The following is a 14,766-nucleotide window of genomic DNA, read 5'->3' as shown; positions in this document are numbered from 1 at the left end:
CTCCAAAGGCTGGTGATCCCCTCTGCCCCCTGCAGAAGCAGCCAAGCCTCAGTGCAGTTTTGTGGAAGGAGCTGTCCCCTTGTCTCCACCCAGCCACAGCTGTGTCCCCACAGCACTACATTCACCCAGCCAGGCTAGAGCCACTGGCTAGAAGAAAATCATCAAGCAATTCAGAAAAAGATAATCTTTAATTTATGAAATGGAGAATCATTCTCAAACTTGGTTAGAAGTTGCAGAAATAACTTATGATTGAACCAGTAAGAACTACAGCAGCCTCATGGCAGGAATATCTTGGTCCAAGACAGAAGGCAGCCATGTCCTGAGGCAAGATGGCAGATTGGTGGGCTGAGACCCCAGAGGGAACCTGGCACTAAAAAAAGAACATCCCTCAACATGCAACAGCTTCAAACACCACTGCCTGCCAAACCTCCCTCCTGCAGCAGGCAGGCAGGCACAGGATTTGGCACATCCCTTCTGCCTGCCCCCAAAGACATCACTAGGGATTGAGGAGTCACTCCCTTGCCTCAGGGACCCCTTTGGTGATAACCTGTCCCTCTGCTCTCAGCCAAAACCAAGGAGACCAAAGCACCTGCTCTTGGGTCCCTGGCTAAGCAGCTCTCTGACCTGCTCTCAGCAGGTGATATGATCTAACTCGGGCACTGTTTCAAGCACAGAGGAGCTGAGATGTCTGCCCCTCTCCACAGGGGTAAAATCCCAATCCTGTGACTGCCCAGTACTGTGTCAGACAGGCTCCAAAGAAGAATCAAAGGCACAAAAGCAAGACCTGGTGTCTCCTCCAGGCTGTGCTCTCCTGCAAGAGGGGAGGGCACCAGGCTGCCTCACTGGGTCACCTGGGATCGCCCTGGGCAGGGAGGCACTTCCAGTGGCTGGATTAGGGGTTGGTTCCCTCACCTTGCCCAGAATGGGAGGGGGCTCATGGTACAGCTGTGTGACAGCACTGAGTGGAAGGGGCTGCAGAGAGGAAGTGAGGGGTAGACACATGCAATGGGATGCCCAGTGAAATGATACAGCTCAAGGCTCTGAACTCAGTTCAAACCCAGCAACAACTCCCTGTACAAGACCACAGAGAAGGGAACCTCAGCATAAAACAGCCCACCCAGCAGATCCTGGATGTGCAGGATATTGTCCTGTGAACAACAAATGCTTAAGAGTGGATTTGGTCCAAAAACCACAGCACTGCAAGTGGAAGGGTTCTACCAGTTACTGGGAAAGGCCTTCAAGGTCCTTTCATCCCTGCTCCTGTTTGGCAATCATTCCCTTGGGTCACTTGGTCCCTCAGGAGCCTCCCACTCCACAAGAGTGAAAGGCTCTAGTGAGGAAGGACCCCCTGTGCAGTCTCCTGCTCAGCTGGAGAGGCTGTGGCTCCCCACAGCCACACCCAGCACAGAGAAGTGCATTGGGGATGTGTCTGTTTCTAGCAGCTCTCCGCTCCCTGGACAAGCTGGGATAAAATGTTCTTGCTCCTGAGATCAAGTGGTCTGTCTCAGGCCCCTCACATGCTGAACCTCTCTGCCTTCCCCAGTGATGACCACCTGGAATGAGCAAACATTGGCATCACAGCGTTTCACAGCTGAACCATGAACATCAGGCTCTCTCAGCCCACCATCCCTGCCCTTCACCTGCCCTCCAGCACCAGCCTGGAACCAGTAGCATCCTGGGGGCTCAGGCACCCTTAGATTGCTTTGACCTCTGGTGCTTGGCCTTGTGTCAGGCTCTGCCACTGAGCCTTCACCAGCTGCAGCCGCTTCCCATGCAGGCTGAACTGCGACCAGATGAGGAGCTGCAGCAGGGCACACGCGATGGGCACGAAGACAAGGAGGTAAAAGCAGCCCTGGCGAAGAGTTGGCTCCAAGGCCACGGCAGACTCCAGCTTCGGCTGGGCACTCACCACGTTGTTCAGGGGGTTGCGCTGGAAGATGTCGTATCCTGGTGTCAGAGAAGAGTTTGTGAGAATGGGGCAGTGGGGTTGGATCTTTGTCCACTCTCTTTGCGTGACCAGCCGTGGAGATGCAGAGACCAAGCACAGGTTATCAACTGAAGAGCCCTCTGCACCCACCCAGGGCACAGCACAAGGTGCCAGACACTGAACTCACAGGTCTGCCCTGTCCTGCTCCACTGCTTTCCCTAGAAGCATCCTTACCTGTGTATGCACAGAGCAGCCAGGTGCCAATCAGAGGGGCGAAGGTCTGGCCTGGTTTGGTGACCAGAGCCACCATCCCAAAGAGCAGGGCTGAGGCCGCCTGCTTCCTACGGTTCAGGACTAGATCCTCATCCACCAAATCAGTGACCACCAGGTTGAGTAACTTACAGGTCCCTTCTGTGAACACGCGGTTGCTGCAGAACAATAGGCAAAGCACTGAATAAGGCTATCAAATGACAGGAAAATGTGACAGAGCAGAAAAAATGCAAGGGTGAAAAAGGTTTCCCCACACTTGAAATAAAAACTTCAGAAGCCCTAGTTACAGGAGAGGAACACCACTATCAATAAGACTGTACCCTGCAGTGACACCTCAGATCAGTCCTAACCTGCCACACAGACAGGCCTGGGGATAGGACACACTGGACCTGTGACTCACAGGCAGCTGCAGCACACACTGAGAGCTGCAGAGGAGAGTTCTCTGCAGCTGGCAAGTGCAGGTGCAAGCTGCCACCAGTCCTGCTTGTCTGTGACCTGAACATCACTGCCTCCCTCACTCTGCAGCAGGGCAAGCCTGTGGATTCTGCAGTGACCTGTCCCATATGCTGTCAAAGCTGGAAACCACATGGCTTATGTATGATTCTGCCCCCTGTTCCCGGCCTTCCACTCCTTTTCTTAAACCAGGGACAACTCATTTTACTTCCCAGGAAGCAGAGGGCAGAAGAAGTGCTTGCCTACCTGGCAATGAAGATGCAGAGCAGATACACCTGATCAGGTCCTGCCAGGAACATGACAACACTCAGAGCCAGCTTCAGGAAGAAGAGTCCTTGCACCACAGTGTAAACCCCACAGCGGCGGCAGAGTGACAGGAAGTAGAGGTTGTTGAGATGGGGGGCAATGTAGGAAACACCTGAGCAGAGACAGATACACAAACAGTTTGACGGAGTTTCACTTTCCACCATGCCCCCAGACATGATACCAAGAGAGACAGCAAGGTTGGCTATTGCCAGCAGGACAACAGAGTAGCTCCTCTGCATATACAGAAGGCTGCAGCAGATTTACTCCATGGCTTTGTGGCATACCACACTCTTTCCTACAGAGGGAGACCTTCTTCCATCAACCTCGTGGACAGAGAGGAAGAAAAGATTTGCCCCAGCGTCATGCAGAGGCTGCAACTCAGCCCTGGAGCAGAAATCAGAGAGACAGGACTGCCTGACCAGACCTGGCCTGCACAGAACCCTCCCAGGGTAATGCCCACACATCTGTAGCAGCCTGGAAATGGTCTGTATGCTGCAGAAGGGATAAAATCCAGGGCTGTGTTCTCTGCTGCATCCTGGGAATACTGAATCCTGCAGCCTCTAGTACTGACAGCAATAGCTCTCTAGAGTCTGGTGTCCAGCACCAGGCTGGTCCTTACTAGAAAAGGCTCCAAGTTACTTCTGTGCCCAGGAAGGACAACTCAGAGGTCCCAAGGAAACACGTGGGGTGTGTGTATGTGTGCATCTTACAGCCCAGAGTCCTGCATGTGAGCACACCTCTCCCCAGATGGAGTTTGGGAAGGGCAAACCCAGACTCGGGCCAGGTCCTATGTGACTCAGCTGCTCCCTGCAGGCCCACCTGAAACTCACCAAGCAGGAAAGATCCAGTAGAGACAGAGATCTGGTCTGACAGCAGGTGCTCCAGGAACAGAGGGAAGAAGTTGCTGTTAAAATGGCAGTGAAAAACCTGTGAAGGCAGCATGCAGACGAGCTGGTCAGCAGGAACAGCAGTGAGAAAGAACAGAAAAAGCTAACAGCCCTCTTGTCCTAGGAGCCCCATGCCAAAGGATCATGCAGGATAGGCCTGGAGTGCTTCAGCAGAGCAAGACTTCAGCTGTGACATTTCCAGCACTGCTGGCTGAGATTGCAGAGCTGCAATGCCATCAGCTATGCCCACTCTGTGCCCGAAGTCAGCCCCACTGCCCAGCTGTACAGCACAGTGCTGCCAGGGCAGACAGGGCCAGCAGGTAACAGCAGTCACCATGAGGCTGGGGGAGACAGTGGCATGGCAGGAGGGAGGCAGCAGCTGGCAGGAGGACATTGGTAAGGCAGTGAGGCTTGAACACAAAGATGCAGACCAGCATCAAGAGCCTGCCTGAGGGGAACTGAGGGATCCTCAGGGAGCCATGACTGCGGCACACAAAGCTGGGCAGGCTGCCAGCATTTGGTAGTCATCACTGAAGATGATGAAGAACAGAAATGGTAAAAGCCAGCTGGGAGATGGATCCAGCTGGACAGTGAGAACAGTGATGTGAGCCTCAGGAAAACGGAAAGGGAAAGGAGACTGTGCTGACAGCCATGCCAGCAAACAGCACTCTGAAACTCATCCCTTCTGTGAGCCAGGCCCTGTGCTTCTGCACCCCATATGGGCTGCACAGAGCTCAGTCAGCCCCCATAACCCAGCCTATGCTGCAGAGAGAGGAAGGAGCAACCCACAGCTTGCTCAGGAAGTATCCTCAGTCACAAGCAGGGAGAGTGGCTACCAGCTGCTGAATCAACCAGCATGTGCAGGAGGCTCCAAGAGCAAGTGGGTGCTGGGAACATCTCTGCCCTTTCTCGGGAACTCACATACTGCTGAATCATCCATCTCAAAGCACCACAGCCAGCGCTCATCCTCTGAACCGCAGCGTGTCACTTCTGTGCCTACCTGGACAAGATTCATGCAGACAAACCAGAGGAAGTTGCGATGCCGGGAGAGCTGCTGGAGATACTCTGCCAGGGTGATCCTCTTCTCCTGGGGGACGGAGAGTTTCTCAATGTACAGCCTGAAGGAAAAGGAGGGATAAAAAGCAACCATAAATCCCTCACACCAAGACAGAGTCCCCAGCTCTCCCCCTGTAGATGCAAAGCTGTCTCTCCTCAGCTCCCATCCCGACCTTTCATATTCCTGGACCAATCAAAACAGTAGAGTCTACAACAAGGATTGCTTATTACTAGTAAGAAGCACAGGCAACAGTCTCCCAAAGAACATCCATCTTCTTAACACAAAATTCACCTTTCTGTCCAGAAATGCATTCTCCTCTTATCAGCCATTCCACTATACATGCATTCCTCTTCCATGTCCCTGCAGTTAGCTCACCTGGCACATCTCATCAGGATCTGCTGCTACTACAGCATAATGCTGGCAGCTCATAACAAGAGATGTCAAGTGAGGCAGCCCAAGGAAGGAGCTGAACAGGAAAAATCAGCTTGGTGTGGCCTACCAACAGCCCAGCTACTATCAGACACCTGAAGTGACTAACAGGGAGAAACATTCACTTGTCCAATTCTGTAGGGCAGGGGTAGCAATGTGGTCTCGTGCCCAAGCACGAATGCTTTCATAAGCTGCTTCTGACATTCTACCACTCACAGGCCTCACTGGGTGCTCCAGACATGAACTCATTTCATGCTCCAAACACTGGATGGCCATATATCAGGTTAGGCCTCTGCCTCCAGTTTGGACTATGGCTGACACAAGACAGTTTTGTTCTATTTTCAGAGGAGCCAGTGTGACAGCTGATCCTGAAAACTTTATCAATAGACAAGAACCAGAGATAATTAACACATTTTGCCTCGTGCTGGATCTTCTCACGCATTTAGTTTGCTGCAAATGTATGCCAGGCCTTTGCCCCTGCTAAGAATTCATGACCCTTACCCTTTCAGGGTTGATTCCTCGTCCCATTTTGCTTTCCCATCAGCCTGAAACCGCTGGCGGAGCAGCTGTGTGGACAGGGTGAAGCCAACAATGGAGCAGAGGGCCAGCAGGACGCAAAATATGCGAAAAGAAAAGAAGTCCTCCTTGTTCCATACTGCATAGGACATGAAGACAGACAGGGAGCCTATAGCACTGAAGAGGGAGCAGTAGAAGTTGAGGCTAGTCCTGTCTTTTGCTGAAACAGCCAGGTCTGCAAGCAAGGCATTGTGATGGAGGTCAACCATGGTGAGAAAGCTGTCGTACATGCAAAGGCAAAGGAGGAACTGCAAACCAGGATGAGCCCAGGAAACCCAGAAAGCCAGGAAAGAAATGGCAAAGAGAGGGCCATTGTGGCTTAGTGCTCTGAGCCTCTTCAGAACTACTTCAGGGGACGAAATCTCTGCTCCTGCCCTGCAACAAGAAAAAAAAAAGATATTTTACATAGCTGGACAAAACCCTGCATGATCACATATCCTTCCTCTCCAAGGAAGTAATGTAAGTGGCATAGATACAAATACAGCTTTTGTTCAAGTAACAACCACCCACATCAGATACCTTCTCAGCTAACAGTGAAAATATAGGTTTAAGAAAACCAAAAAGAAAAGGAATTTTTTTTTCTCCAGAGTATTTCTCTCCCTGATAGTACTGTACTGTCTGCACTTTGTGGAATGTAAATGATTTTCATGAGATTTTATTAATTGCAGGAAGCCACACCATGATTTTCATTAAAATGTTGACATAAATATATGAAAAATGTTAATGGCCAACAATACAGAGCTGTCTTGCCTCAGCTCCCATCCTATAGAGTTTGGGAACAACTGGTCTGAGGCATTCCATATTGAAATAACTGTACTTTTCCCCCTTGTGCCTCCCAAACCATGTACAGAAACTCTCTGACATCTCATTAACAGACTTACTCATATAGCAGGGGCTTGAGATTTTAGATGCCCATATTTTAGATTCTGCACCACTCATGACTGTTCAGGGTTAGGGTCACATCCACCCATTAGGCGTGTGTGACTTTCTCTGTACAGTCAAGTACTGAAAAAAAAAACATTTATGAGCACTGAACTTCAAAGATGCCATGAATAGGAGGTATTTAAGAGTTCCATGCCCAGTAAGCCATTCCCACGGCATCATTTTAAAGCTGCCAATTTGACATCATCTTCCCCAGAGACTAAACAACTTCCCAGACTCTTCTGATAGCAGAACTTCACTTACTGCTGTGTGCTAAGGAATACTCGGTCACTCAGCCAGCCAAACAGAGGGTCATTGAGGCTGTTCCAGATCAGAAACACTGTCTAGGAAAGAAAACAGGACAGTGAAACAAACCACAGGACAGCTCCGTTCTGTCACCAAAGCGAACAGTGCTGAGCTGGCATGGTGAGCCATCAGCAGGAACTGTCCCAGCACACCTTCCCTGCCCCATCACCACTGTATCATGCCTCTGTTTGGGGCAACTGGCAGTAAGGCCAGTGGTTTTCATTGCCTGTGAAACACCCCAATAGCCACAGAGGAAAGGCAGTCTTTAAGAACAAAGTCTCTGCATTTTCTGTCCCAGCTTGTTCTATTTTTATATAAGTGGGAAAAACTGAAAAGCCCAAGTTAGCACTTGGAAGGCTCCCTTTCTCCCTCTCCAAAAGGGAACACTGCTGTTATAACTAACAGTTTTCACATTTCTAGCAAAGAACAGTCTTGGTTTCAGAATTTCCTACTTAAAAGAGCGCAGAAACCAATGGAAAAAAACTAACCTCTCCTATCCAAAAGGACAGTTTATCAATCTTGTAAACAGAGACAAAGGTGTCCACATAGTACAGGAGGAACACGTTGTGCAAAATGGAAACAAAGAGCGACAGAGAGCCATAGATCACTGCAGTGGGCAAATGGAAAAGACAAGCCAGCAGTCGCAGCCCCATGTTGGTGCAGTCAGTGTTCAGCTCCTTCGATCACCTCCATTTCAGGTGAGATGTCTTCTCCCAACACCTACTACATCTTTGTTGGGGCCAATCCATTGTTGCTCCTGCAGAAGAGAATAAATAAATAAAATAAAATGAAAACAGATTCATTTTTTTAAATTAAGTAAAAGGTGAATCAAGTTAATTGGTAAATCTTTGTATGTAGCGATCAGAACTCTTATTGTTTTGAGGAGCTGCTACAAAGTGGATTGTAGGGGATTTAAGAGACTAGAAACTGTCTGCTGCACTAAAGCTGTTTTCATTAAGCTGAAGCCAGGCCATGGGATCCTGGGGGTATGACTGCTTCCTCCTGAGCAGCTTGCCCTGTCCTTTACCCTATAATGTTCTTTGTTATCTAGCAAGCAGACAATTAATCCAGCTCTTTAAAGGCAAGGTCATAGAAAGAATCAAGCTAGATAGCTACAAACAACAAAGCAGCCTTCAGAAAACATACCTAGTCACTGGTATTTTTAGGTCCTAATGTAAATTTTTACCCAAATAAAAATGACAAGAGCTGTGATGTAACTTCACATGTGCACAATGCTTTCCCCAGGCAGACACAGCTTACTGCACCTGGGCTGGCTAAGACAGGAGTTATTTATGGTGAGCAGTGCTGCTGCTTTCTGGTATGAAAACACATGACCAGAACATGAAATCATGAAATAAAAGTGCCATCATGAAATAAAAGTGACCAGAAGTGCCTTAGCAGTTGTCCAGCTTGTCTCGGAGTGTCCTATGTCTTAGGACCATAGTCTGAAATAAAGATGCTTTGGCTGGACAGCAATATACACAGAAATAAAACATGGTCACGGCAGCCTTAGAACAGAACAAGTTGCTCTATGTTCACAAGGGGCTGAGTGTGAGGACTCCTCACACCTGCACTGACCGGAGCTCATGGCCAGGAGCTGGGGCTAGAAACGTTCTCTTGTGCTTTTCAGACTGAGCTCTCTCTCACATGTCAGTTGCTACAGACCCAAGGCAAAATACACATCACTTATGTGAGACAAAAGGGTTTCTTAAATCAGTACAAGCCAGCTCCTCCAGCCCATGCCATCATGAGAAGCCCTGTTCACAGCACACACATGAAGGCTGACAAGGTTGTTATCTTAGCACTGTCAAAAGCAAGATAAAGGGCTGTGTGCCACTCCTGTCCGGGGTCTGCATTCACCCAACTCAGATACATCATGGGGGCTTTGCAATGTGGGATAAGACTGAACACATAAGAAATAGGAACCTACACACCACACCATCCTCTTGGGCTTGCAACACCAGCTGCAGCAAGTCCAAGCAGGAAATCAAGCAGAAGAATAAACGTCTGGGTATGAAACCTGATGAAACGCCAATCCCATTCAGCATTTCCCTGAAGCCATGAGTCTGACCACTTCTAGGCAAGATTAGAAAAGCAAAAATAGCCATCTGCTCTGCCTAGGCCAAGGAATTCCTCATAACTAGTTCAGAAGGAGCAGGAACAGCATCTGTTCCAATCAATTACATCACTAGATTGAAACTGCACCTCGGTTCCACTCCTAGCCAAAGCACTAGACCTCAACTGGATCCAACTGCAGAGCCCTTGTGGAGCTCAGACACATTCTGCATCCCTGCCAGGCCAAAACCCATGGCCAGAAAAAAGGAAGACACTGCTTGGAAGATAATTCAGCCAGACAATGAACCTTTATAGACATAATTAAAGACAGACAAGCCTCAAGGGGAAATTTCATTTTGTATGGTCAAGAATTGGAAAGGAGTCCCAATGCATAAAGACAAAGATTAAGAAGGAGAGAGAGTTAAGGCAATTGTCCCAGAGGTAAGTCCTCTGTCACCAAAAGCCTTCTGTAGAGGATTGACTGAAGAGCAGATGAAGACACCATAGTTCTGGGCCCATTCATGAAACTCTCAGGACACAAGAAATGGGAACACTATAACTAGCAGGAAGTCAGCTTAAAGCACACAAAAATATTTCTTTATCTGGCAGGTAGTAAAACACCTGACATTCGATACCAAAGGGTATTGGAGAGCTGGGCAGCAGCTTCAAAGGATTAGACAAGTTCACAGAAAATGGCTGTACAAAAACCAGCTACTAAAGGGAACAAGGCTGGGAAATCCCCTCTAACCACCCCAAGACAGCTGTGCAGGCTGGGGGTGGACAAGTGGAAAGGCCACCAATGGTGCCCAGACTCATCTGCTCTCCCCCTAAACAGCATCTGCTGCCACCGTGGGGCAGGATATGGGGAGAGACAGACCAACAGTGGGACCTACTATGAGGGAGATTCTTATCCTAAGCTTGCCTTTGCTATCCAAAACCTATGTGAAAGCAGAGCCCGCACAAACCTTGGTCTTAGTGCTGCACTTCATGCTGTCCCCATCCAAAAAGTGCTTCACTGAGCACATGTTGCACAAACCACAGCTGTTAAAATTTCCAGAAACACCTCATTTTGTCATATAAATGCTACAGCGCTGTTCAAAGAGGGTGAAGTTCCACTTCCTTTCTTTCTGCTCCCTCATCACTCCCTCACAGATGTGCAACCTCTCCAGCCAGCTGATATTTGCAAGTGATGTCACTTTTGCTAGGCTAGTTATTAGGTCATTTGATAGATTTCCCTCCTCATCTGCAAATGGGCAGTTAAAAAGAAACAAATCACAGTTGTCTGCAAAAAGCAGATTTCACTTCTATACCCAAAGCACTGTTACTGCCACACTGGTATTTTCATAACCTTTTCCTTGGGATGGAGAATTATTCATGGAGTATATCAGAACTTTTCAACATGAGGTTATAAGAAGTAATGGGAAAAGGAGCTGCAGGAGGGAATAGCTATCATTCATTCATGCTGAACCTCTAACACAGTCATAAAGCAACAAGCTCATAAATTAAAAAGCAACAAGTCTTTATTTGAGAAACTTCCTCCTCTTCATTTGACATCTGGCTCCTGCCAGTGACGTCCACAGATCTTATCTTCCGGAGGAGGATGTTGGAATACTGGCTACCAGGAAAGCACTACTTTTGTTTGAGAGTGCTGGCATACAGCTGTGTCTGGAACACATCACAGCTTGGGGCTCACACATATGCTCCAAGTTCCTAGCCAGCTCACAGCTGGATGCACGAGTCCTTGTGTCCCGTGGTGATTCAGCAATGCTTTGGCCTTACAACAAGGCAGAGCTCCAGCCTTCCACAGCTGAAGCCACTTCTACTGAGCCAGCAGCAGAGCCATACATGTGAATCTTGCCTCAAGCCAGCCTTTTAAGCAGGGCCAGATGATTTTTATGTGCTGAAGTTGCCACATAGCAACCTGAAACAACCATCTGCAGACCTGACTGCAGTACTGGGATGACTCTCGTATTCATTCTCCCCTGTGTGGGTAATGCAGGCTGGAATCCCAAATACTACTTCAGGATATGTCTGTGCTTGCTTGAGCTGCCACTACACTGCCTCTGCTGCAAAACCCTCTGGGTTTTGAGGTGCTTACTAAGCCAGCTCTGTATGTCTGCAACTGCCATACAATAAATCCACCCAGCAGCTGGAAAAACCACCCGAGACAAAACCCCATTTATAGGCATTTGTCACAGCCAGACAGGACCGGGCTGCTGGCAGTCCAGCCCCACTCACAGGGAAGCTGGGCTGGAGCTGATGTCCTGTGACCTGTCCCAGCAAAACGCCTGGTGCTGGGCACATCAATTCCTCCCAGAGCCTGCAAGTGACAGTCATGGATGTCTTTGTCTGGTCAGGGTTATCTGTCAGTGATGAGCCCATTTTGGAAGCACAGACCAGGTTCTGCACACTCCTTCCCTCCCACACATGGAACCCCAGGACACCTCCACAACACAAGATATCTCAGAGGGTCCTCACCCCATCAAACTACCTGGATTCTGGCAGAAGTCTGTCAGAAAATGAGAAACCCCTCCACAGAGCTATTTGAATAAATAAAACCAAAAGAGCCTCTGCTTTAACAAAAAATACCTCTCAAAATCCTATTTCTGTCCCAGGAAAGCTCCTTCCTAGATACACACTTCACAAAATTTAAGCTCCTATGACAAAACTTTGATCTTGTGCACCCTTTTAGAGATGAATGTAACTCCAAGGCTCTCAGTTTCTCCACTCCATACTTCTCCTGAAACCCTCCTAACACCCTCAGATAATCCCTTAGTAACAAGGACTCTGAGGGAACATTAAACACAGTCCTGTGTGAAATGTGAGCAAACACCCTAAAGCAGGCTCCCAGCAGCCTTGTATCTGATGGGTGAAGAAATGAAAACTCTGAAACCACCTGGATCAGGCATGGAAACATGACTGAAAGTGATTATGAGGGCATTTCCCGGTACTGTTTACCAATTCAACAATCAGTGATGACTGTGCATCATGAGGTTAAGTAATACCCTTCTTATTACAAGCAATCATGTGCTTCCATCAGCCCTGCTGAGTTCATACACGCAAACACAACTGCCACACAGACAATTAATACCTTGAACCAGCTGGTAGCTTCCATGGAGCTGTGCTCCAGCTGAGCAATCTTGTTCAATCAGATCTCATTCCCTAATAAAAACACAAGGTTTGTCAATATAACTGGGCAGATCTCATAGCCTTGGAACTTAGCAAGGCTTTTACCTCAACAACCTGCAACATCCCGTGTCTAGAGCTACAAGAGGGGATTACTGCACACATTCTGCCTGTTCTTTGTTATGACTTAACAGGAAACTCCAGGTGAGAGGCAACTTTCACCACTCTGTCAAGTGCAGCCACCAGGAGTTTCTGCTACACAGCTTCCCCGGGACAGGGAGTCTCTTCACCTAAGCAAACCTCCCAAGGCCACCATGCCTCTGCAGCACCCAGCTGCAGCCACAGGGCCACATGCCACTGACCGGGTCACCAGCCACAGCCCCTGGCGTCCCACGTGCAGGACAGGAGCACAGGGAGCCAGGCAATGCCTGTGGGGTCAGGCTGGACATGGGGACACCGTGACTTTGGACATGCCCAAGTAGCGCTGCCATCCCCTATGCCACATGCACAGGGACCCTCCACGCTGAGGGGAGGCCTGGCAACCCTGGTAGAGGAAGGGGTGGCCAGCCAGAGGCACTGCCATCCTTCCCTGAGGAGCTCTCCAGAGGCACTGCCATCCTTCCCTGAGGAGCTCTCCAGAGGCACCGCCATCCTTCCCTGAGGAGCTCTCCAGAGGCTCTGCCATCCTTCCCTCAGCTCTCCACAGGCACTGCCATCCTTCCCTGAGGAGCTCTCCAGAGGCTCTGCCATCCTTCCCTCAGCTCTCCACAGGCACTGCCATCCTTCCCTCAGCTCTCCACAGGCACTGCCATCCTTCCCTGAGGAGCTCCATGGCAGTGGGTTGAAGCCTGCCAGGTGAGGGGAAGGAATAACGGGGACAGCAGAGACCCGCGGCACACTCGGGGATAAGAGGGCAAAGCCAGAGCCGCCCCTCCGTGCCGGGAGTCAGACCCCACCGCTCCAGGACTGAGCCCCCTGCCCATGGGCACCGAGACCACGGAGCGACGGCACCCCCGGCCCAAAGTGGGATCGTCCACGATAACAGAGGGAATATCCACCAGGCCTCTACCACTGCAGGGAAGGGGGGACTCCCTAACCCACAGAGGCGCCCCCCCGGGAGGTAGTGGCTCTCCCACCCTACCCAAAGCACCTTACTGAGCGGACGAGGGGTCCGCCACCGTACCACACTACAGACAGACAGACAGACAGGCAGGCAGGCAGGCAGGCAGACAACGCGGGGCCAGCGATAAGGCGGCAGAGAAACCCGCCCGCCGCCTCGGCGCCTCCTACCTGCGTCCGCCACCGGCGCTCCCCCGCCGCTTCGCCGTCACACGGCGCGGCCGCGCATGCGCGTCCCCAACCCCGCCCCGCGGCCATTTTGTGTCCTGGCAAGTGAAGCCGCCGGCACCTCCCGGCAGCCATCGCGTGTGAGGTCACTCGGCTCCCTTATTTGCATATCCCCGCCCCATCCGCGCGAGCCTCTCTGGAGCGGCGCCACCTCTCGATGGCCGCCCGTCGCCATGGAAACGCGGCCTGGCCGGGACGCCAGCGCTGCAGCCAGGGAAGCGTCGAATCATCGTGGAATCATCAATATTGGACAAGATCTTCAAGTTTATCCAGTCCACCCGCCAGCCCAGCGCCACTACTGTTACCTGTAAGCCACTAAACCGTATCACCCAGTGCCATTTCCAGAGGCCACTTAAAATCTCCAGGGATGGCCCCTCCACCACCTGGGCAACCAATTCCAATCAATGCCTGATCACTCGAGCAGGGAAAAAAAAAAAAATCTGGTATTTAATATGAATCCCCACTGTCCCGGCTTGAGGACATTTCCTCTGTTCCTCTCACTATAGGCACAGTAGTAGAGACTGGCCTCCACCTCATCACAACCTCCTTCAGGGTTTCTAAAAAGCAGTGAGGTCCTCCCTGAGCCTCCTCTTCCCCAAAGAGCATGTGCCACAAAAATATATGCATAGCTGCTTGGACAGGTGTGGTAGTAATCCAGCAAATATCCTGTCTCTGGTCTTAAGTAATCAGAGACTTACATTTTTCTCCCATGATTGATTTCCATTCATCCTGTGTATTTCAGAAAATAGGGACTATCCTTGTCCATTATCATTTAAGATCTCCCTGTGGCCCTTTCTCTCAAAGAAGCAACTCCTATATTCAGGATATGCATCACCTTCCATCTCTCACTGCAACAGCTGCTTCCATTAATCTATTCTCAAATTTCACCAGGGGAAATTTCACCACGAAAAATTGAGGCAAAAGCCAATTGCTGTATACAGAAAGGTATTATTGCACCCTATTACCTTCCAATGTTTTTGCACATTAGACTTACTAGTAGGCTCTTAAGCAGGTCACTTTTATAACTTCCTAAAGCCAGACAACTAATTGTAATCAACATGGATTGTAATTAAAGAGTGATTTGTAGGTATTTAGCTTCAGCTATT

At 49.8% G+C, this 14,766-nt stretch overlaps 1 protein-coding gene across 6 annotated transcripts; it reads right to left on the bottom strand.

The window, feature by feature from the left end:
* Nucleotides 1-169: 169 nt before the first annotated feature.
* Nucleotides 170-13,684, bottom strand: SLC68A1 (solute carrier family 68 member 1). Of its 6 annotated transcripts, XM_077784673.1 has the most exons (10): nucleotides 13,604-13,642; nucleotides 12,279-12,349; nucleotides 7,621-7,889; nucleotides 7,091-7,170; nucleotides 5,831-6,280; nucleotides 4,844-4,961; nucleotides 3,787-3,907; nucleotides 2,897-3,068; nucleotides 2,162-2,355; nucleotides 170-1,947 (listed from the first exon to the last, which is right to left on the bottom strand). In XM_077784673.1, the coding sequence occupies exons 3-10, from the start codon at nucleotides 7,783-7,785 to the stop codon at nucleotides 1,694-1,696; spliced, it is 1,554 nt and encodes a 517-aa protein (XP_077640799.1). In that variant the 5' UTR covers nucleotides 7,786-7,889; nucleotides 12,279-12,349; nucleotides 13,604-13,642; the 3' UTR covers nucleotides 170-1,693. The 6 variants fall into 6 exon arrangements, with proteins under 6 accessions (XP_077640799.1, XP_021392017.2, XP_021392020.2 ...); XM_021536342.2 differs by lacking the exon at nucleotides 12,279-12,349 and having other exon boundaries at nucleotides 13,604-13,684; XM_021536345.2 differs by lacking the exon at nucleotides 12,279-12,349 and having other exon boundaries at nucleotides 3,787-3,883; nucleotides 13,604-13,684.
* Between the last annotated feature and the right edge of the window lie 1,082 nt (nucleotides 13,685-14,766).

Source organism: Lonchura striata, chromosome 7 (genome assembly GCF_046129695.1).
Source record: "Lonchura striata isolate bLonStr1 chromosome 7, bLonStr1.mat, whole genome shotgun sequence".
In the NCBI taxonomy this organism is placed as follows: domain Eukaryota; kingdom Metazoa; phylum Chordata; class Aves; order Passeriformes; family Estrildidae; genus Lonchura; species Lonchura striata.
This window is presented reverse-complemented; position numbering and strand designations above follow the sequence as displayed.

What these genes read in the sequence shown, in the direction of transcription:
- SLC68A1 (XM_021536342.2), bottom strand. Translation starts at nt 7,785, where the DNA reads ATGGGGCTGCGACTGCTGGCTTGTCTTTTCCATTTGCCCACTGCAGTG. An exon ending in TGTCCTTTTGGATAGGAGAG is followed by an intron (nt 7,171 to 7,620) that starts GTTAGTTTTTTT and finishes TTTCTTTCCTAG; the next exon opens with ACAGTGTTTCTGATCTGGAA. An exon ending in CTCTGCATCTTCATTGCCAG is followed by an intron (nt 2,356 to 2,896) that starts GTAGGCAAGCAC and finishes ATTGTTCTGCAG; the next exon opens with CAACCGCGTGTTCACAGAAG.